Here is a 24,597-nt window from a genome sequence, read left to right as displayed (position 1 = left end):
AAACAAATCGAATCCGAACGAACGACAAATTCTTATCAATTACGTTAGCACGCTTTCTTTGACGATTTTCGTACCATTCCCATTATTTTTGTTCAAGTGGAATTTGCACCTGACAGTACTCGAGTGCCGCTATTCGATGGATTCAATACCATTTTCGAGCGAATCCAAATCAAGAAGCATGTCGTGTGATTGATGCGACATAGATTAGGATTATCGAATAGCTAATTGTTTTTCTGAACGCTGCCGGGGCTTACAAGAAATAGAACGATTGAAGTGGACATTTTCACCCTGATGCGATTGTTACCAAGGACAAAGGTTTGTGAATTGAAAACCGGAAGCTTTTAGATTTAGGAAGGAAATCTTTAGTTTTTTTTTTTATTGGTAGAGAATTCCTTAGCACTCCAAGTCGAGAACTGGTAAGTAATTATGTTTTATCAATATTTATGTTTTAATTTTTATTCTCGAAACTTTAAACGATTTCTTCATACAAAAAAGTTTTGACGATCGATAAATTGATTATGAAAAAAGAATCTAAATTCAAAAATATTTTGAAACTCGTTTCTGGATTACTTACTTCAAAGTAGTATCGTCCTGGAATTATTCAGCTGAAAACTGCTTTTATTAACGTTTTTTTTATAGGTTCAAAACCTATTTAGAAGATATTTTCAGCTTCGCAAATATTCAATTGGCATTCGACTGGCTGACGGCTTGTGTCTCAAACAGATTTTAGCAAATAAACATAAAGACAGATTGTTCAAATTTTCAACAGACCACGTTTCAAGTTGGTTCCAAAAATGGAATTCTATCTTTGAGTAATTTTTTCGAAAATTTGAAAAATGAATTTCGATTTGCATACGTTAAACATAATAAAATCTGCATTAAAAAAATTAATAAATGAAATTTGTAAAAATTATAATTTTTTTGAATCAGTGATGATTTCATTCAAGCGAAATTTGATCTTTAAACTTGTTTTTCAAGATCTGTAATTTTCACTGTGATTTTGTAAGTTTCATGAGTTCTTCAATTATGCCAAAATGTATGTTTTATTCGTATGGATTGTCCACCCTCTTCCTTCTTCAAAGTGGGGAGGCTCATGAACTCTAATAAAAACATTGTGTGATACTTAATAATGTCACATGCTACATTTGGCTCCATTTGTTTGATAAACTTTCAAGTCATGCCAAATAAAATATGATAAAAGTTTGTCTCCTTTCCTACTCCGCCCTGAAAAAAGGGAGGGTCTAAAATTATTCGTACGTAACATGAAATGGTATAAGGGTACGATAAATGTTTCCCTGAATTTTTGATATCCCTCTCCTATCCCAGTGAGTAAATAGGGAGAGAGAGGGGGATTCTGTATATTTTTTTACATAATTTTAAAACTATGCAAGCAACGGAATACAAGAAATACTTTTATGATAATTTGAGACCCCTTCCTTCTTCCATTGGAAAGATAGGAAAGGAGAAGTGAGGCTCCCATATTATTTTTATTGCATATCTCAAGAAAAATTCGAGCAAATGGAACAAAATTTCGCATGGAAGGGTATTGGAGACCAAAAAAGGTTTCTCGATATTTGGTGCCACTCTTTTCTTCAAGTGGAGAGATGAGAAAGGGGGCTCTTTTAAAATTGTTAGCATAACTTGAGAACTTATCAAGCATATGGAACCAACTTTGGCATTCGAGAGCATGTGATACGATGATATATGATTATTTGAAACCCCTCCGTTATTCTATTGGGAGTATAGGGAGGCTCCCATCGCAAACTACACACGGAAAAAGATTAGAGCACGAGAAATGGTCCTTTTGTTATATTAGACACCCCTCTTCTTCCAATAAGTTTATGGGTAGGAGGAGGGACCCTCATACAATTTTGTAGGCATAACTTGAGAATTTATCAAGCAAATGGAACCATATTTGGCATGTGAAGATATTTGGATACGAGACATGTTTCTAAGATTTCCTTAAACCCTTCCGCGTTACAGGGAGGAGAAGGGAGGGAAGGAGGGGTTCCATATAATTTTGTTGTATCGCTCAATAAATTTTTAACCAATGGAAACAAATTTTATATGAAAGTGTTTTGTGTACGAAACAACGGGTATGGATATTAGAAACACCAACCTCCTTAAGATGGGCTTTTTTCTGTTACATATGTATTGATCTAAAGGGTGATACGGTCAAAATTTGGTCAATATCAACTTGACGTATTTCTTTCAATTTTGCATTTAAAAAACCTGAACACCCCTCATTTTGTAGGTGTGTGTGTAAAATGTTGCTCCTATTTTGATTTTGGGATTCAATCTTCAGATGTCAAAATGCCGTCCAAGGAAGAAGAGCAGCGTATCAAAATTTTGTTCCCGCACCGCGAAAATCCGAGCTACTCGCACGCAAAGCTGGCAAAATCGCTAAAAGTTGCCAAATCAACCGTTACAAATGTAATTAAAGTGTTTGGGGAACGTTTGTCGACAACCAGGAAGTCTGGATCGGGGGGAAATCGAAAACCGGAAGCCGCTGAAACGACAAAGAGAGTTGCCGGTAGTTTCAAGCGAAACCCTAAGCTCTCTCTCTGAGATGTCGCAAATAAGCTGGGTGTATCGTCTACAACCGTGCATCGAGCCAAAAAACGAGCCGGACTATCGACTTACAAGAAGGTAGTGACTCCAAATCGCGAGGATAAACAAAATACGACGGCCAAAGCGCGATCCCGGAGGCTGCACACGACGATGCTGACGAAGTTTGACTGCGTGATAATGGACGACGAAACCTATGTCAAAGCCGACTACAAGCAGCTTCTGGGACAGGACTTTTATACGGCAAAAGGAAGGGGAAAGGTAGCAGATATTTTCAAGCACATGAAACTGTCAAAGCTTGCGAAGAAATATCTGGTTTGGCAAGCCATCTGTACTTGTGGCTTGAAAAGCAGCATTTTCATAGCTTTCGGGACTGTCAACCAAGAAATTTACGTGAAAGAGTGTTTGAATAAACGTCTGCCGCCTTTCCTGCAGCAGTTCAAGGCAAACTGGTTTTCAGGGCGAATAATGTGAACAAGCTGGCTTTACAAAATCTGATGGCAGGGGTTAAGCGTCAGGTCCGGCAATTCGGATTTGGAAAAACGGAAGCCAAAATGAATATTTTTCCTGAATTTAATACTAATTAAACTTGAAAAAGAAATTTAATTTTATTTTTTTTAAATTAACGATTTCACCGTGTTGAAACTCACCGGTTCGGTTTCGGATCCTATTAAGCCACAAGTTTTGCAGATCGGAACGATCCGACTGCGGAAGATTTCTAGAACACCGTGCAGAACCAAAACACGGTTTGTTTTGGTTCTCCACTTTCTTTGTATTCAATTCGCAATCGAAGAACAATGGATCAATGATTGCTGATGACAGGTGATGATGATAAACGCGTTATAAATGTTTACATCATCACACTGTTAAGCGAGACAACACAAATTGGGTTTGTGGTAACACAACAGTGTTGCCAAATATTCTGGGTAAGAATATCAAAGTACTCATTGAGAAATGAGTACTTTCCCGGTTAGGGAATATAAGAAGTGAAAAGTGACAATTAGCTATCGCTAATTAATATAGTTGTATTCTACTGACCTCACAGACGAAACATGAATAAAGATAACTCTATTCCACCACTGAAACCTGCGTTTTCAACACACCGATTTACACGCGTTTTCCCATGACCAAATTTTGACCGTATCACCCTTTATTATTTCTACCACAGAAGAAAAGCCTATGCAAAATCATGATGTTTTACACAAATTCACTTGGAATAAACCATTGGAGTCTGGTTGAAACCTTTTCATGAGTAGGCATCTCGAAGAATTTGACCTCTTAAATTCGGTTTCAACATAAATTTCTTTGTCCATCAGAACACATCTGTCACATTACATAAAAACCAGTTGCACAGATTGCGATCCATGGAACTGCTCAGTTTTAGTAGTTTGCTGAGTGTCTACTATACAGGCAATAATTTTAGCCTGCCGGATACGGTTTTACTGCATAGTTAAGGGGTCTGCATTAAGCTAACCCAAATAGCCACAGACTTTTCACCATAATTGAGATGAAGACATCCCATTGTGGCTTCTTATACTTCTTAACCATATGGGCCAAAAAAAATTCTGAAAAAATCAACAGCTCATGTGTTTTCATATCAACAATGAAGAATTTCCAAGGCGATTGTGCAAATTTATCATGTCTTTTTGCATCGTGAATATCTCAGAAACATGTTTAATTAAAAATCTGAAAATATAGGCAAGATAGTCCTTTTTAGAACCAACACAACGCTTGCATATCCGTGCTTTAGTAACGTAGCTATCACCGAAATAAAGTGTCCAGATACCAAGTGATCATAGCTTATGCCATGATTTTCTTAGGAGCTTTGTCAGAGGTGCTAGGTGTCCAAATTTTTAAGGATTTTGCCTAATTGTCTGTTTAATTTGTTGTTTTATTTAGGATTTTAAAGCTTTTGGGTTTATTCATCCCATACACTCAGACCCATGCGTACAGCAGTCCGGGTTTGGAAAAAAAACTTTCGAATTGTCCTGATTTTGAAAGTAGGTCTTAAAAAAGGCCTGAATCATCCCAATTAAATAAGAAAATTCAATAAATATCGAATTTGTAGTTAAGTTATGAAAACATCGAAAATATCTGCAATAAAATAGTTAAACCCATTTACCGTATGGTAATCTTCGGTTCAGATGATATTTAAAAAGTGTTTTTTGATTATGAACTGCATTCCAGCCATCTTCTTGCGCACTTTTATTGCATAGCACCTGAATTTCGCTTTTATTTATGCAATCTATTGGTGTCTTGAATAATTCAGGATTTTTTTTTCTTCGTGGTCTCCTTATTTTTGATAAAACCAGCTGGCACGTTTTTGAGACAATCGTAAAAAAGTGTTGATCAGGGATGCCGTCTGAATAAATTTTTATCGCTTTTATTTTAGATAAACGTCCCGTTATAAAATAAATCATTTGAGAAATCTGATTTAATCTTACAATAATGGGGGAAGGATTTATGTTGAATCGTGCTCGTTGGAGATTTAAAAGCATTTATATATAAATGCAAAAAGAAAAAAAATGTTTTAATCCTAATCCAATCCTGAATTCGCACATGCATTTCAGAATTTTTCCAACGCAAGTTTTATTCATGACTACACATCTTTCAAGTTTTTCGAAAGACTTATAACTGAAATTTCTCAAACCCACATCCAAGTTTGACATATTCACAGTCATAATAGAAGCATGGAAATTAACAGAAAGATCGTTGCGCTGGACTTCACATGAAAACTTGCTTATTTTCTAACATAGATAGTGATGAAAATTTGCCTCTTCAATGTACGAAATCTTTTGAATTGGGTTAAAAATTTATCAAGATATTTGTGCCATCGTCCCTCCATGTTGGATACAAGCTGTGTATATTTTTTTATGATAGAGCTTTAATAAACCTCATGTTTTGATGATGATGTGCTATGAAATTTTCAATTTCTAACAAGGAAAATCTTGCACAAATTAAAAACAACACGTTGTTTTTGATTAAAATTGTAAAAAACGCATTAATAGCTTAATTGGTAAGGAAAATATTTTCACTTATAAATCCCAATATATACATTAATGTACTTTATTTAGATTTTTTTTAAACTTACTTCAGTTCAACTAAAATAACTCATCGGCATGGCCGTAGGAACGGGGGGGGTTTTGGGGGTTAAACCCCCCCCCATGAGGGTCCAAAAAAGCAAGTGAGGTATTCTACTCTACACTCAAAATTTGTAATTCATAATCAAATTATGATAATAGAGCAAAGATATTCAAGAGAAGAGTAACTATCTGAAGTAAAAACTAATACAAAAACCTCAAAACCCATTTCAAATTCAAAATTCTGCTACAATTTTTCAAAATTTTCTCACTTGTTCATAGAATATGGTTGTCAGATTTTTTTTCAGCACGAACAGCCCGGATCCTGAAAAACCTGACAAAATCAGGGTATTTGATTTAAAAATGGTCGACCAAATCAAGGCAAAACCGGGCAAATTTGATTAAAACCTAGGAATTGCTCAATAAAAATCTAGAAAAAATAACTTGAAAAACCTTTCATAATATTTGTTTGAAACTTACTGCATAAATTTCAGACGCATGCAAATTAAAAAATTAAAACACAATTTGTTTTTTTTTAGGTTTGATTTAAGAATGAGAATGAGAACAAACCCGTGCAAAATCCGGGCTTTTCCAATGAAATCTGGGCAACCGGGTCGGACCGGACTTTTCCCAAATTTTAAATTAAATATCCGGGCCAACCCGGTTAAAACCGGGCGATTTCGCTACCTTATCATAGAAATTAAGGTCTGAATATTGAATTTTAAATTAATTCCATTTTGGAGATTCTGGTTCCATATTCCTATAACGAAAATTGTATTTCTACATATTTTCGTATTTCTGATTTTATATCAAGTTTAGGATTATTGATTTTCAGTTCCAATAATTATAAGAAATTAGGAATGAAAAGCTGATTTGAAATCTTTGTTCGAATTCGGTATTGCATATCATATCAAATTTGAATCATGCATTTCGAAAATCAAATGCATTTTCAATATTTTGATAATAGTTTTCCGAATATGGAAAAAGAAGAAATTTGTTTTATATTCAAATTCGAAGTTCTTTAACTCATTTAATTCATTTTTAATTCATTATTTGAAATTCACATTTTAAATCAGATTCACAAAACAGATAAAAAATAAATAATTGAAATAATGAATTAAGATTAAACCAGCACTACAGAATTTTAATAATAGATTCATGAATGTAGTCTCTAAGATTTGGTTCATGAAGTTCTGATCTGGAATTAGGATCAGAAATCGTATTTTTTGTACATTTCGGAAATCGTATTGAAATTCGGAAATAGATTCAAAGTTCAATTTTTGAACTCAGGTTTAGAATTCAGATTGAAAATTCAGAAAAAGATTTAGCTGGTGAATAAATTTTTCAATCAACATAAAATTGTTGAGAAATTCAAGAAAACATAAACTCAAAAATTTGTTTGTCAATTCAATTTCCAGATTTCAAAGTTTTTTATCAGAATAAGTTTGTGTACACAATTCAGCTGAAAATCACAGATAAAAATTAGAATTTGAGTTAATTTTCTAAGTTTTGATTCATATCCCAAATTATTTAAAAAAAGAATCATCCACAGGATTTTTAGTATGAAATTTATTCTTTATGAAAAATATTTCCTGTTTAAGAAACATGTACCTGATCTTCACCAAAAAATTTGCACATTTTTTAAATTTTTTTCGGTGTTTTGGATAACATTATTAATACTACAGCTTTTTTAAAGCCAAATTTCAAACTAAAATCATAAATTTAGTTCAAGTTTGCATCAAGCAAATTTGATTTGAAAATTTTCTATCTCTTACTGATTTTTTTGGAAAATTTTATTAATTTTCATTAATGGTTTGAATCTTGGAATTTGCAAAAGAGTTTAAAAGATTGGGCTTGTTTTATTTGAGTATAGAATAAGTTTTTTTTAAGAAATTGAAGGCGACCCTAAAAAGAACTTATTTTATGCTCAAATCAAATAACTTTGATCTACCAGACTTTTGAACAAATTCCAAAAAATTTATCATATATAAAAGCAAATTTCATATTTTGTTCCTTGAGGTTTCGTTAAAAAAAATTAGACTCACCCTTAAGGCTAAGAACCACTTTTCTAAAGTGACTAGGACATCGACTAAAGTGAGGTTTTTTTAATGACACTTCGTGTTAAGAGAAGACACAGTTACTTAAGTTACTTTAAAATGAGTAATCATATAGTTACAAACATAATTTGTTTTTATGTTTTTTTATTCGTGTGCTGTTAGACAAAAAAATCATAGGTAAAAATTTGTCACCAAAACCCCCCCCATGAGTCGGTTCTTCCTACGGCCCTGCTCATCGGTCATCTATTTAGTATAGAGAAAATAGTGAAACACATAATATGGTAACAAACGCAAAAAGTATATATAAAATGCTATATCGTCGTAAGCAAAATCTTCAAATCAATCGGGCATATAGTGATCATCGATAAAACCTTAATGTGGGTTTTGTGGATAAATGTTTTCGAAGTATGGACATATTTTCATTAATTTTTTTTTAATCCTTTTATATGTTCAAGTTTCTTGGAGCAAGCTTTCATGGAGCAAGAATAGAAATAGTTTTTTTTAAATTTATTATAATTGGCATACCTATCACAAGTTCAAAGAATTTCCCGAATAAATAAGTATTTCCATGTTGTTCGATAGAGTATGCTGATGTTGTCGCCTTTCCATTGTACAGGGAAAATGGTTGTGGTCAATATTGGTTAAGTTTATTTGGAGATTAAGCAATTCTTAGCGAAGAGTTTCAAACTGACACTTAAAATCCCAAAAAGAAGTATTTTCTGAGTCTTCAGGCAGCGTTCTTAAAAAAGTAATGAAAAAAAAAAATGAAAATTTTAAAAAGTTATTGGAGTACCCGAAACGATTCAATTTGTCATTTTTGTTATTTTTGTCATTTTTGTCATTTTTGTAATTTTTGTAATTTTTGTCATTTTTGTCATTTTTGTAATTTTTGTAATTTTTGTCATTTTTGTCATTTTTGTCATTTTTGTCATTTTTGTCATTTTTGTCATTTTTGTCATTTTTGTAATTTTTGTAATTTTTGTCATTTTTGTCATTTTTGTCATTTTTGTCATTTTTGTCATTTTTGTCATTTTTGTCATTTTTGTCATTTTTGTCATTTTTGTCATTTTTGTCATTTTTGTCATTTTTGTCATTTTTGTCATTTTTGTCATTTTTGTCATTTTTGTCATTTTTGTCATTTTTGTCATTTTTGTCATTTTTGTCATTTTTGTCATTTTTGTCATTTTTGTCATTTTTGTCATTTTTGTCATTTTTGTCATTTTTGTCATTTTTGTCATTTTTGTCATTTTTGTCATTTTTGTTATTTTGTCATTTTTGTCATTTTTGTCATTTTTGTCATTTTTGTCATTTTTGTCATTTTTGTCATTTTTGTCATTTTTGTCATTTTTGTCATTTTTGTCATTTTTGTCATTTTTGTCATTTTTGTCATTTTTGTCATTTTTGTCATTTTTGCCATTTTTGTCATTTTTGTCATTTTTGTCATTTTTGTCATTTTTGTCATTTTTGTCATTTTTGTCATTTTTGTCATTTTTGTCATTTTTGTCATTTTTGTCATTTTTGTCATTTTTGTCATTTTTGTCATTTTTGTCATTTTTGTCATTTTTGTCATTTTTGTCATTTTTGTCATTTTTGTCATTTTTGTCATTTTTGTCATTTTTGTCATTTTTGTCATTTTTGTCATTTTTGTCATTTTTGTCATTTTTGTCATTTTTGTCATTTTTGTCATTTTTGTCATTTTTGTCATTTTTGTCATTTTTGTCATTTTTGTCATTTTTGTCATTTTTGTCATTTTTGTCATTTTTGTCATTTTTGTCATTTTTGTCATTTTTGTCATTTTTGTCATTTTTGTCATTTTTGTCATTTTTGTCATTTTTGTCATTTTTGTCATTTTTGTCATTTTTGTCATTTTTGTCATTTTTGTCATTTTTGTCATTTTTGTCATTTTTGTCATTTTTGTCATTTTTGTCATTTTTGTCATTTTTGTCATTTTTGTCATTTTTGTCATTTTTGTCATTTTTGTCATTTTTGTCATTTTTGTCATTTTTGTCATTTTTGTCATTTTTGTCATTTTTGTTATTTTTGTCATTTTTGTCATTTTTGTCATTTTTGTCATTTTTGTCATTTTTGTCATTTTTGTCATTTTTGTCATTTTTGTCATTTTTGTCATTTTTGTCATTTTTGTCATTTTTGTCATTTTTGTCATTTTTGTCATTTTTGTCATTTTTGTCATTTTTGTCATTTTTGTCATTTTTGTCATTTTTGTCATTTTTGTCATTTTTGTCATTTTTGTCATTTTTGTCATTTTTGTCATTTTTGTCATTTTTGTCATTTTTGTCATTTTTGTCATTTTTGTCATTTTTGTCATTTTTGTCATTTTTGTCATTTTTGTCATTTTTGTCATTTTTGTCATTTTTGTCATTTTTGTCATTTTTGTCACTTTGGTCTTTTTTGTCATTTTTGTCATTTTTTTCACTTTTTGTGCAATTTTCTTTTCAATTTTGTCTCATTTTTTGTGTCATGTTTGTGTTAAATTTTTTTTGTCATTTTTGTGTCCTTCTTGTCTTTTTTTTGTCATTTTTGTATCATTTGTGTTGCTTTTGTGTCAGTTTTTTGTCAATTTTGTGTTATTTTTGTGTTACTTTTGTTTAATTTTTTGTGTCATGTGTGTGTCATTTTTGTTTTTTTTTTGTCATTTTGGTGTCATGTTTGTGCCACTTTTGTTTTTTTTTGTAATTTTCTGTCGTTTTTGTGTAATTCTTGTGTCATTTTCGAGTGTAATGTTTGTGTATAATTTTTGTGTAATTTTTGTGTAGTTTTTGTGTCATTTTTATGTCTTTTTTGTATAATTTTTTGTTATATGTGTGTAATTTTTGTGTCTTTTTGGAGTCATTTTTGTTATCTGTATGTCATTTTTGTATCAATTTGGTGTCATTTTTGTATCCTTTTGGTGTCATTTATGTGTCATTTTTTTGTCATTCTTGTGTCATTTATGTGTAATTTTTGTCATTTTTATAATTTTTGTTATTTTTGGCATTTTTTGTCATTTTTGTTATTTTTTCCCTTTTTGCCATTCGATCAATGAGCTGCTTTTCGCGTCATCATATCAGCGTAGATTATTTTTCTTAAGTCTAATCATATACTTTTCAATCATCCCTACAAAACTTGAAGCTGAGTTCCGCTATAGCTTAGTCACTCTCCCCCATCGTCGCCCCAAAAATCACTCAGTCAACAGTAGCGAGTGTTCGCGGTTTCGGGTGGGTACTTACGCGTATCGCCCCAACCGCGAACAAGAATGAACCGGGACAAAATGCACTCGGCAGCAGCAGCAGCAAAGCCGACAGCAACAGAAAGCGAGTTCAAAACAAACCTCAACTAACTAAACCGGCTCCCGTCATGGCATGGCATGGTAATAGTGATGGTGATGGTTCCTTGTGAGCTTCAGCCAGTGCGCGCGAGGTGGGCCCAGCAAAACTGAGTTCAGTATTCATCGTAAAACGGCCGGGCGCAGTTCAGTTTTTCCTTGCAGCTCTAGCGTCTAGCGCAAGCCAAATCTACCCGCCGCTGCTGATTGGACTTCAAAGTGGGTGGATGGCGATCGGCTAGTTGAGAGTGCTTGTGGTTTTAGTTTCTTTTTTTTTCTTCTGTTTTTGCATCCAACAAATTTGGATAAGCGTCGTCGTCGTCCACACGGATTTCAGGGGAATCACTTACGGTTTCCGGGGTGGACAGGAAGTTCAAATTTTGAGTTCGCGAAACTAGCACATGTTGGTGCAATGTTCGAAGTTCTATCAACAACGTCGTCGGTTTAAGTGTAGCTGCTGCACTTGAGGGGTGTAGCTTGCCTTTTTTCATTTGCGCCTGAATTAAGTGATTATGAGAGTGTATGGTTCTTTGTCTTGGGGCCTGAGTCGTCGTCGAGATTGATGATCTCTCGAAGTGTTCTTATCTTTTTTGAGTCGATTTCGCGTCCTAGACGCAGCATCTCTCTAACGTATGAGCAGAACAAGGCGCCATGTTCTCGTAGAATTGAGCGATTCAAACCAAGCAGCAAGGTCGAGAGCTCTTACAACTGACCTAATTCAGCCTGACTTAAGCTGAAACCTATAAGCACTGGACCACAAGGAAGCACGAGAAGCAGAAAAGGAGAAAAAGGGGGGACACGAAGAAGAGCAGTTCGCTGATCGGAGCTTAGCGAAGTCCCCTCGGGGGTGCTTCCCACTTGGAAGAGGCCAGAGACGAGCGTAGGCTTCAGTCAGTTTTCTTCGTCCAGTTTTCAGTTCCACCTGGTTGAAGACCCTCTAGCCCGTGCATAATGTGCAAAACGACAGCAAGTCGTGTGTGCCATCAAGTCTCGAATAGATTAGGTTGACTCAAGGCATCAACACCCGAGCACTGGTTCAAAGTCCAGACCAAAGATAAGTTGCTGTTTTCGGGGCTACCGATTAATCCCTCGGATTATCAATACCTTGGGACCTTGAACTGACTGACGCCGGAGTTCAACCGAGCGTGTACTTTTGCTCCAAATGAGCTGAGCCCTCCCTGATCCACATTACAACACGGTGTAATTGGTGAAGCTCCATACGGGCTGGTGTAAAGAAAGTATCGTTTCGAGAAAGTTTTTTAAATCATTTGAGTCGTCTTCGTCGCGTCGTGAAGAAGTCACTGGCTGTATTCACAGTTGTATATTTTTAGAATCGTTGGCCTCGTGGCGAATGTGGTTCCGCGATTGTAAGAATTTTCTGCGCTCGCGGTGAAAGCAGAGAAAGTTCATTAGCCGGGGACCGATTAATCGAGTGAGTAAAAAAAAAATCAGTGAATCGACTAAGAAAAAAATCAAACAAAAATGACAGAACATTTTGAGATGAGTAGCACCAGCAGTGCTGAAGGCCACAGTTCCGAGGGAAGTTGTAGCCGGCAAATGATTGCGCCTTTGGCGGAAATTGAAGATTGCATTGTGACCACCAATGAGGAACAACAACAACTGGAAAACGACCAGCTACATCCACCCGTGGTTAAGAGGCCCAAAAATTTGGCCCTGGAGCCGTTGAAGATTCCGGTGCCACCGGGAAAGTTCGATAACAGTCCCATGGGTGGGGGTGGATCGACGGCTAGTTCCCTGGCGGCGGCGCGACTCTTCAAACCGGTTACTATCAGCTTCAAAAATTTGTCCTACTCGGTGCGAACCGGCATTTTTCGGAAAGGTAAGTCGAGAGTTAAGCAAAGGTGATTGTTTGTCTGAATTAGGATAAACTTCAAATGTAAGAGTAAAAATTTCTTGATTCTTGAGGTTAAAATTATGTGAATTCACCTACTCGTTTCAAAAGTTCTACAACGATTTTCTGTGACATTAAGGAGTTCTGATAGCTATTAGCAGAACACTAAAGTCATTCCAGCTCACTGTATGCTACACTAGATAAGATTTATTTATTTAAATCAAAGTAATTTTTTTCTTGTTTTGATTGTCAAAAAGATTTTTTTTAAACTCATCAAACGCCGAACCATTCAATTTATTTTATCATGAATTTTAACCTTGCTCCTAGGGATTAGTTTTGGCAATCCATGCATTTATTTTCGACTTCACGCGCATCTGAGCAGAAAGATCACCGCAACCATCTATTCCATGCTTCATTATTTGATTAATTATTACGCTTAGGATCAGAGGAGCGCTCAACAGCTAGTTTATGGAACATGCTTCAATGTGGACAGACTTTTCGATTTTCCATTTTACGGGGGACAAACTTTTTTAAATAATACTTACCTTTTTTAAATAAATATGATACGTCAGAACATTTTCTGACTTTTAGGTAGGGAAATAAGAAACCACTTTCCTGTATGAAAACTGATACTGAAGAGAACTTTTTATTTCATCGTCTTTTTACATTACAACTTTTCCCGCGCAAAGTACAATAAATTAACGGCTAAAACAATCAAATTGGCAACATTCAGCAACATTCACAACAGTAACGGTTCAGGGGGTTATACATAAACTTTCGTGACGTTCCTTTCAGAGTGACCAAAACAAATGAAACTAAACAAAATATCAGGAGATATTTGATTATAACTCATTTTTAATAATAGACTCCCTTTTTAGCTAAGCAAATATTAAGGTGTTTAATAAGAAATCTTGTTGATATGTTTACGGTCAACATCTTTCAACATGTCATAAGATGACTGAGATATGACAAAAAAATTTTTTTTTTTTTGAAAGGATGATCCCAAATTTACGGCCGGCAGGAACAAGCATATCTATTTTAAGGCTAACCACATCAGGCGCGGTCCCATGGGAGGGGGGGGGGGGGGTTGATCGAATTGATCATCTCCCCCCGGCAAAAAACCGTTATAAAATACTCGTAAATGCTCGAATTACTATAAAAACTTTGAACTTTCCCTAGTAGATGTGCTTTTGAATTTTCAAAAATTTTCCACTCCGTGGGGGTGTTTAATCAACGAAAAAGTTTGTCTATCACTTAAAGGCTCAAGATTTAAGAAAAGTCGCTCAATCAAACTCAAGCAGCTGTAACTTGCAATTCTCTGGACCGAATTATACCACTCAATTTCTGTTGAATTACTCAGAGTGTTGACTTTAGAAATTGCTAACCATTTATCTACTTAACATTTGAGCTAGGTAATGAAATGTTGGGATATTTTTTCAAATTTTCTCTTATATCCCTCATATGCCTAAATTTACATGAACAAATTGTGATAAATTTTGTATTTGTTTCAAAATCTGAGCTTCTTAATTCTTCATTATGTTTTAAATTTTAATGAAATAAAAATGAAAGTCATACATTGATAGTAGGATGGTCTAACCGGTTTTACCGAAACCGGTAAAACCGGTAAAACCGTTCATTTTTTCAATACCGAAATACCGACTTTTGGGACGGTAAAAAACCGGTATTTCCGGTAAATTTTTCATCATTCTTTGGTATTGTAATAAAATTTACACAGTTAAATGTTTTTTTTTACCAAAAATATATGTGTATAAATACTCATATTATGTTTAATCAGCTTCAAAATCAAAGCTCAATAAACTTTACTTCAAAATTTATGTGAAATTTGATTATTGCTAAAACATGTCGATGTAGCTTTTTAAATTAAAGCTATAGTGGCGTTCAAAAGAGCATTGACAAACTGCCATCTCTCTCTCAGATGATATTTTTTCAGCTATCGAGCTGACGCTCCACAACATTTGAAGACTGTACATTGTACAAGTTTACAATGAATGAAAAAAAGATACAGCTACGAGAAATTTAAGATTGCTTCACAATAATCACTGTATTTTTCAATGAAAAATTGGAATTTCTACAAACATACAAAGTTTATCAAAATCGTTCTAAGCGGGGCCGGGCATTCAAAAATTTAAACCCAGAAATGTTGAAAACTGATTATAAACATCCTACTTTGTTTGAAGACATAAAATGTTTCAACAGAGTCAAATTTCTCTATCAATATTTTTAAGGTAATTGATGGACCTCTGTTGTTTTATTTTGAACGCTGTTGGAGCAATTTTTTTTTCCAAACAAAGCAGTTAAAAAGTTTTCATAAATTTGCAACAGTATTATAGCTACAAAGAGGGTATGGATCAGATCCAAACAACTATATTTATTACTGAATTTTGAATGGTTTTTAAATAGATTTTTATTTCTATTAGTTCGTGTTAATTTTGGAAAGGGGAAATTAATGCGATCACGACCTAGGTTGCGGGGAAAACCTCTGTATTTTAGACAACAATATTGTTTAATTTTGTGAGTGAACTTAAAACTTTGTGACGGTGTTTTGAGTATTGTTTAATAATTAATTAAGTCATTTTTTTACGAAAAATCTTTAAGTATATGAAATTTCATATTATTTACATGAAAGACCATAAAAACTTTTACTAAATCTGTAAAATCTGTTCTTCAATTTGAATACTGTATTACAGAATTTAGGACGAAAATTCGTTTAAATTATATGAATATTATAATTTCTGCAACCTGAGTGCGAAATTATAATAATTAAATGATGATGATAAATATCATGATTGTCATGAGGGTGATGATAGATTTATGACACAGGGATAGTTTAAAGGCACAATACCTGTTCGTGAGACGAAAAATGTGTTCTTCGCCATCTCGTTGTGAAACGAGTTGGGTCAGATTAGGATACCCCCCGTTGAAGATATCATCGAACGCTAAGTGGGCCACAGCAAGAACAATGTACCTGCGATTATAAATTTCCGGGCGAAACAGTTTATAAAAGACCAACCCACGGTGTGGATTTCGCCTTTCGTCAAGCTTTGTGACAGCAAACACGTCAACGTGACATCAAAAAGTAGTGTGTCTCCTATCGCGGATTAAAGTTTAGAAGTTATTTGTCTAGAGTTAAGTAAATAAATAAAGTTAAGATAAATCAAGAAAAATAAAGTGTTAAGAAAGAAGATAAACAAATAAAGTGTTAAGGAGAAATGAAGAATAAAGTTGTTTAGAAAGTGGAAACCAAGGACTAAGTGAATTGCTTCGAAGAGAAATACTTACCCACGTGATACTTACCTGCCTGAGGTTGCTGTTGCCACCGCTGCTAATTTCCTGGGTTACTTACCTGGTCTGCTACTGCTGCTTCGGTCCTGCCCGATACTTACCTGCTGCTGCTGCTATCGACATATGGTCCTTCGAACCGGATGTCCTGGCGCTCGTCGAACTCCGAGTTCCATCCGGTGAATCTTTCTACTACGTAGCCACGAGTTTCGAAAGGTCAACATAGTTCCTGTTTGCTGAGATAATCTACTATACAAGGCATTGAATTGCCTACAAAAGAATGGCCGCGGAACGTAAGTTAAAAGCTCTCAAGCAACGGCTGAGAAGCATCTTGGTATCGTTTAATTTGATTAAAACGTTCGTTGACGAATACGAGGAGGAACAACACGAAATGGAAGTTCCAGTACGAATCGAACACCTGGGGACCATTTGGAACGACTTCACCAACGTGCAAAGTGAACTTGAAGTCTGCGACAATCTCGATAATCCTTCTATTGATCAATTACTGAAACAACGTGCGGAATTTGAAACCAATTACTACCGGGTGAAAGGTTTTCTCCTGGCAGTAAATAAAGCCCCTGATCCTGTAGCAGCCTCTAGTTCTAATTTGTCGACGAATTTCCCCGGGAGATACCCTCATATACGTCTTCCCGATGTTAAAATCCCAGTGTTCAACGGAAATTTAGAATGTTGGCTCAACTTCCACGACCTTTTTGTCTCGCTCGTCCACGCATCGACAGAGATTTCTACCATCCAGAAGTTTTACTACCTGCGTTCTTCTCTCACTGGCGATGCTTTGAAATTGATTCAATCGATACCTATTAGTGCGAATAACTATCCAGTGGCCTGGAATCTGTTAGTCGACCATTTCCAAAACCCAGCGCGTTTAAAACAGTCATACATCGACGCACTTTTCGAGTTTACTGCATTAAAACGTGAATCCGCAACAGATCTACATTCTTTGGTGGAAAACTTTGAAGCAACGGTAAAGATTTTGAATCAACTTGGGGAGAAAACTCAATACTGGGATGTTATGCTCATTCGTATGTTGAGCATTCGACTCGATCCTACCACCAGACGAGATTGGGAGGATTTTTCTTCGGCACGCAACACAATTTCTTTCCAAGATTTGGTCGCATTCATTCAGCGAAGAGTAACGGTCTTGCAGAGTATCGGAAACAAAATTCCTGAAGGTTTAACTCAAAATCCACCTAGAAAGTCTAACCCAAAGTCCGTATCCAGTCTCGGTGCAATGCAAACCTTCACACGCAAGTGCATCATTTGTTCGGAGAACCACCCACTTTACAAGTGCTCTCAGTTCTCACACATGAAGATCGAGGACAAGGAGCAGGAAGTGAGACGTCATCAGTTGTGCCGAAATTGTTTGCGGAAAGGGCACATGTCACGAAACTGTCCATCTACGAGCACCTGTCGAAAATGTAATGGTCATCATCACACTCAACTTTGCTTCAAGGATCATCCCAAGCCAGACTCTAAACCTGAGCGAATCTCTCCCAACCCGGTAGACACACATCAACCTGAACCAACCACATCCGCTGCCGCTTCTCTCATTCAAGCTACAACTACTTCAATCAACAACGGGAAGCTACTGAAAGTAGTTCTAGCTACAGCTGTTATCCAATTGGTCGATGATAGTGGAAGAGTCCACGCCGCTCGCGCGCTCTTAGATTCCGGCAGTGAATGCTGCTTCATAACGGATGCTCTCTCGCAGGCTATGAAGGTTAATCGATCGAAAATTTCTCTCCCCATTGCTGGTATAGGCCACTGTGCAACATACGCCAAATACAAACTTCGCGCGACTATTCGTTCCCGCTTCAATGACTATGCTTCCATGACTGAATTCTTAGTATTGCCTAAACTTACCGTCGAACTCCCATCTGCGGCTATCGACGTTTCTACTTGGGACCTACCAACCGATGTCGAACTTGCCGATCCATCATTCAACCGTCCAGGCCCTATCGATGTTGTCATTGGAGCGGAAATATTCTTCGAATTATTCAAATACCGTGAACGAATTTCCCTCGGAACAACCCTTCCTGTCCTTGTCAAATCTGAGCTGGGGTGGATAGTTACTGGAAAGACTTCCTTCAGTCAGCCGATCACACCGATTGTTTCCAACGTAGCCACTATCAGCGAGCTTCATAGATTCCTCGAGCGCTTTTGGGAAATCGAAGAGGATGACGCCAAACCAGGACCATCAGTGGACGAAGCCGCTTGCGAGAACCATTTTGCAGAAACCGTTGCCCGGACTGATGAAGGTCGCTACATTGTCCGCCTGCCCACTCGTGAAATCATACTCAGCAACCTAGGAGACAACCGCAAGTCAGCAGTCAGACGATTTCATTTGCTAGAAGGTAAAATCAAACGCAACGAGACTCTCCATCAACAGTATCGAGATTTCATGAATGAATATGAAGATCTCAAACACATGCAGAAGATTTCATTCATCACCGGCACGCAGACTCAATCCTATCACCTCCCACATCATGCTGTTACACGAGAGAGCAGTTCAACCACGAAGCTGAGAGTCGTCTTCGATGCGTCGTGCAAATCCGCCACCGGTTACTCTCTCAACGACGCTGTTATGGTCGGCCCTATTATCCAAGACGATTTGCGCGCCATCATTACACGTTCCCGAATGCATCCCGTTATGTTGATTGCGGACATAAAACAGATGTATCGGCAAATCCTTGTCGATAACAGAGATACACCATTGCAGAGAATTGTCTGGAGGAATCATGACGACGAACCACTAAGCACCTACGAACTGAAAACCGTTACCTATGGTACTGCTTGTGCGCCCTTCCTCGCGACAAGAGTACTAAAGCAATTGGCAAAGGATGAGCAACATAGATTCCCTTCCGCTGCCAAAATTCTGCAAAGAGATTTCTACATGGACGATCTTTTTTCGGGTGGCCAGAACATCGACGAAGTAAGGAACCTTCGGAAGGAGCTGGAGGAACTTTGCAAGCTTGGCGGTTTCGAATTACGAAAATTTGGGTCTAATTCAACAGCTGTAATCGACGAGGTACCGATGGAAAATCGTGCAATACAATCATCAGTGGATTTAGATCGGGAATCATGTATTAAAACCTTAGGTTTGAATTGGGATCCATCCGAGGATCATTTGCGTTACAAGATTCATCTCTCTTGCGACCCGGAGAATTTTGTCTTAACCAAACGAATTGCCTTATCCAGAATTGCTCAAATCTTCGACCCACTAGGGCTTTTGGGTCCCGTTATTGTTAGCGCCAAACTGTTCATGCAATCTCTGTGGACTTTGAAGGACGAAAAAGACAACACTCTGAACTGGGACGATCCTCTACCGGAAGCTCTTTCGAAAAAATGGAACATCTTTTACTTCAAATTGCCACTTCTAGAACATCTCAGAATCCCACGCTGTGTAGTTTTTCCAAACGCAACATCAATTGAACTGCACATATTCTCAGACGCATCAGAACGAGCATACGGAGCTTGTGCGTATGTGCGATCACGCGACAATGTTGGTTGTGTTCGCGTAGCATTGCTGACTTCTCGTTCAAAGGTTGCCCCCCTCAAGCGAATAAGTATACCACGACTCGAACTTTGTGGTGCGCTCCATGCCGCCGAATTGTACACCAAAATCTGCTCATCCACTCAGCTAAACTGTCCCACCTTTTTCTGGGTCGATTCTACCACCGTCCTCGCATGGTTGAATTGTTCACCGTCAACATGGGCAAATTTTGTTGCCAATCGAGTCTCCAAAATTCAACTCGCCACAATCAACTCCCACTGGAATCACGTGCCCGGCAGCGAAAACCCAGCAGACCATGTTTCGAGAGGAATACCGCCAGAAGAACTTCTTTCATGTGACATCTGGTGGCACGGACCGGCTTGGCTAAAGGAAGAACGAGATGCGTGGCCATCTATTACTGCTCAACCCGAAAATTCAACTGACGTGTTACAAGAACAGCGAAAATCATCTATGACGACCACATTAAGTTCCCCTGAGCCCTCGTTTGTAGATGATTTGGTCAAACGATTCAGTAGCTACCAGCATCTCCTCCGAGTTACCGCTTTCTGTCAACGGCCAGCGAAAATATTTCGACTACCTTCAACCAAAAGAATCCTCAACTGTGTTCTGTCGGTGGAAGAAATCAACGAAGCAGAAAAAACTCTTTTTCGATTAGTTCAGCAGCAAACTTACGAACAAGATCTCAATAATCTTCGAAAAGATCAACCAATATCCCCCAAATCCCGACTGAAATGGTTCAGTCCTTTCCTGGGCCCCGATCAACTTCTACGCGTGGGTGGACGATTAGCAAATTCCAATAAAAACTACGATACTCAACATCAAATCATCTTGCCATCATCTCACCAAATTACCGCTCTCTTAGTCGAAAACTTACATCGCAAACACTTGCACGCAGCACCCACGCTTCTACTTACCATCATTCGACTACGCTTCTGGATCATAGGGGCCAGAAGCTTAACGAAAAAGGTGGTGCACAAGTGCTTGCAATGCTTCAAAGCCAAACCAACAATGGTGCAGCAATTCATGGGAGAGTTGCCACGATCGCGCGTCACTGCCACCCGACCGTTCGCAGTCACTGGAGTGGACTATTGGGGTCCAATATTACTGCAACCACCACACCGGAGAGCATCACCAAGGAAGGCTTTCGTAGCAGTATTCATATGCTTCAGCACGAAGGCCGTTCATCTGGAGCTCGTTCCAGATCTGACCACCATCAAGTTCCTGCAAGCCTTCAAAAGATTCGTCGCTCGCCGAGGGCTGTGCACTGATGTATACAGCGACAACGGGACGAATTTTGTGGGAGCAAAGAACGAAATCAAACGTCTTCTTCGTTCTGAGAATCATCGAGCCGAGGTGTCCAAAAGCTGTTCAGAAATGCAGATTCGTTGGCACTTCAACCCGCCGAAAGCCTCTCATTTCGGTGGGCTGTGGGAGGCAGCGGTCCAGTCGGCACAAAAACATTTTATTCGCGTGTTGGGAACACGCTCCTTACCCTATGACGATATGGAAACGTTACTTTGTCAAATTGAATGTTGCCTTAATTCGCGACCATTAGTTCCTCTCAGCGACGATCCCTCGGATTTTGACCCCCTCACCCCTGGTCACTTCCTGACTGGCTCAGCCCTCAAGGCAGTTCCCGACAGAGACTTTTCTGACATCAATTACGACAGACTCAAACAGTGGCAAAAAGTTCAAAAAATCATCCAAGATATTTGGAAACGGTGGCACTTGGAGTATCTGTCCACCTTGCAACCCAGAACGAAATGGTTCCGTCCACCAGTCACTTTCCAACCAGGCCAATTAGTTCTCCTCCGGGACGAGAATACTCCTCCAATGCGATGGCCAACAGCCCGAATAATCGATGTTCATCCTGGGAGCGACGGTATCATCAGAGTAGTTTCGCTGCAAACACCGAAGGCAAAAACAACTCGCTGTGTCCAGAAAATATGTTTGCTTCCTATTGCACCACATCAAATCCAGAACGACGACAAAACGGGTCAGCTGAACACCACGGACGACAAGTAGAGCTGCTCGGAATGCTGATGAATCTTATTTTATACAAGGCGCATTTAAATTGCGACAAGGTAAGAACCTGTCCAATAAATTTATTTTTTCGAAAATTTTGCTTCCGGGTCTCAAATTTTGCAGAGCAATATTTATGTTCCTGAGGTAAAACATCAACATACTACTACTACCATGAAGGATGACGTTCTAGATGTCAACGAGGCTGTTTCGTCGACATCAGCTAGAAGAGGGACAACCCACGGCAAGCGGAGCTCGTCGTCATCGATTAATCGATGAATCAAGAAGCTGCACGGTGATGCCAGAAACCTCGTTTCTGGAGGGGCCAGGATGTTCGTGAGACGAAAAATGTGTTCTTCGCCATCTCGTTGTGAAACGAGTTGGGTCAGATTAGGATACCCCCCGTTGAAGATATCATCGAACGCTAAGTGGGCCACAGCAAGAACAATGTACCTGCGATTATAAATTTCCGGGCGAAACAGTTTATAAAAGACCAACCCACGGTGTGGATTTCGCCTTTCGTCAAGCTTTGTGACAGCAAACACGTCAACGTGACATCAAAAAGTAGTGTGTCTCCTATCGCGGATTAAAGTTTAGAAGTTATTTGTCTAGAGTTAAGTAAATAAATAAAGTTAAGATAAATCGAGAAAAATAAAGTGTTAAGAAAGAAGATAAACAAATAAAGTGTTAAGGAGAAATGAAGAATAAAGTTGTTTAGAAAGTGGAAACCAAGGACTAAGTGAATTGCTTCGAAGAGAAATACTTACCCACGTGATACTTACCTGCCTGAGGTTGCTGTTGCCACCGCTGCTAATTTCCTGGGTTACTTACCTGGTCTGCTACTGCTGCTTCGGTCCTGCCCGATACTTACCTGCTGCTGCTGCTATCGACAATACCATCTTTTTCAATAGAACATCTTGCAAAATCTATTGCGTTATAAATTCTGAGCATTTTATGCCATTACTACTGCAATTAGGTGAAACCTTCTCATGAATTCGATATACTTTGAAAAATACCGGTTTTACCGGTTTTATCGGTTTCATCGGTTTTATAAATTACAAATACTGAAATACCGGATTTGAAAAAAAAACCGGTAAATCCGACCACCCTAATTGATAGCCTGCAGTATCTTTTTTATTCGTCAGATAGAAGAAAACAAAACAAAATACTCAAACTATATACATATTTACGGAATAATAAGATTGATAATTTCCTTTAATTTTTACAATAGTTACATTCTACATTATTGGAGTGATCAGTTTTCCAGTAGGTGCTTAAGAAATGTGTAACTTCAATTGACAGTCTTGAGTACCTTCTAATCTTTCTCTTCGACAAAAATATTTCACAAAATAAATTCAATCGTAATATACAACATCTTGATGCCGCATGAAATCCATTTTCAAGGAAGATACGGAAACGGGAAGTTCCTCATTAGGATTTTTTTGTAGCTCAAAATATATTAAAAACTGAGGAAAGCGGGACAAAATATTATAAAAAAAACTTTACTTCAAGAATATAAAGCTAAGACGAATCTGAAAATCAAATATAAATTGAACTTCCAATTCTCTATTTTTTCTTTTGTTTACAGTTGGTTTATTGGCAATTTTGCCTTCACAAAGTGATGACACATTCTTAAATCCAATGCAGTACTATTCTCACTTGCGTTTACGAGGAATTCATGCAAAATAACAATTGAGTTTTGAATTAATCTTTTTAATCAACTTTTCAAAATAAAGTCGATGTGTATTACTAGGTTATCAGGAACCGGTTCAGAAAGTAAAAAGTCTGAAAAAACAATTTAATTTTTATAATAATCATAACTTCTGACAGCTTTTCTGTATTTAAGTGACATTGATGTTTGAAATCGTCAAGAATTGAAGTCCAATGAAAGTTTTAACTGCTATCCCAGATCTTCCGGAAAAAAAATCATACTTTAAAAAAAACGACATAGAATTTTGGCTTTGCTTAGCAGTAATTCATTTCCCAATGAACCGATTTTCAATACTCACTTTTTTGTCGTTAACTTGATCATAATTTTCATAGAACATAGTTGGTCTGTCAAAATTCCCAGTTCTTCAGTATAATGGAATGGTGATAGAGATGTTTGAAATGTGCGCTTCGGGTCATATTGACCCAAACAGCTTTAGAGGGTTAAGGATAATTTTGAAATTTTAAGTTAAAAACCAGTCTAAAGTTTGATACTCTGCATCTGAAAGTTAGGCTATTTCAATTGCAATTGATAAATAAATTAACCATTCATGGCTTTATTACATTTTTTTATAAATCAATATCATTTCAAATGGGCTTGTGATATAGCTCAGTTGGCAAGTCTGTTGTCTCCTGAGCCGATGTCCGCGAGTTCGAGCCCAAGAGTAAACATCGAACACAGTTGTACCGGATAGTTTTTTAATAACAATCCGCCAACTGCAACGTTGATAAAGTCGCGAATGCCATAAAGATGGTAAAACGACTACAATCGAAACAAAAAAAAAAAAAAATATCATTTCAAGAGTTTGGAATAATGAATAGGTATCTACAAGAAGAAAAAATAGGTTTTTCACTTTCTTATTTGTTGCTATTTCATTTGTATCAGTACAATTAAGATTGAAATTTTTTTTATTGTAACCTGAAATTCAAAAGCAAATCAATTAAATTAACTTCCAAAAGCTTCATACTTCAGTATCTGATTTTGATAATCATATTTGCAACTAAATTTTTATTAAGAGTGTTTTAATTTTTTATATTGAGAATTTGAAAAATCAAAACCAGAGTTTTGAACGAGGATTGTGTTTATAACTGAAAATAATATTACTAAATTTCCAAATCACTATTCAGTGAATAAATCCAATGAAATATTTAAT

At 36.5% G+C, this 24,597-nt stretch overlaps 2 protein-coding genes across 2 annotated transcripts in view; both read left to right on the top strand.

Annotated features, from left to right (window-relative positions):
* LOC129741306 (ATP-binding cassette sub-family G member 1-like) overlaps nt 1-11,101 on the top strand; it is a 188,419-nt gene extending 177,318 nt beyond the window's left edge. Inside the window, 1 exon segment of the mRNA XM_055733029.1 lies at nt 10,892-11,101. Within this exon segment, the coding sequence (XP_055589004.1) occupies nt 10,892-11,101 (210 nt within the window).
* A 60-nt stretch (nt 11,102-11,161) lies between these two features.
* The window catches only part of LOC129744760 (ATP-binding cassette sub-family G member 4), an 84,236-nt gene continuing 70,800 nt past the window's right edge, over nt 11,162-24,597 (top strand). Inside the window, exon 1 of the mRNA XM_055737454.1 lies at nt 11,162-12,867. Coding sequence (XP_055593429.1) covers nt 12,510-12,867 — 358 coding nt within the window. The 5' untranslated portion in view covers nt 11,162-12,509. The remainder of the gene's footprint in view (nt 12,868-24,597) is intronic.

Source organism: Uranotaenia lowii, chromosome 2 (assembly GCF_029784155.1).
Source record: "Uranotaenia lowii strain MFRU-FL chromosome 2, ASM2978415v1, whole genome shotgun sequence".
NCBI classification, from domain to species: Eukaryota; Metazoa; Arthropoda; class Insecta; order Diptera; family Culicidae; genus Uranotaenia; species Uranotaenia lowii.
This window is presented reverse-complemented; position numbering and strand designations above follow the sequence as displayed.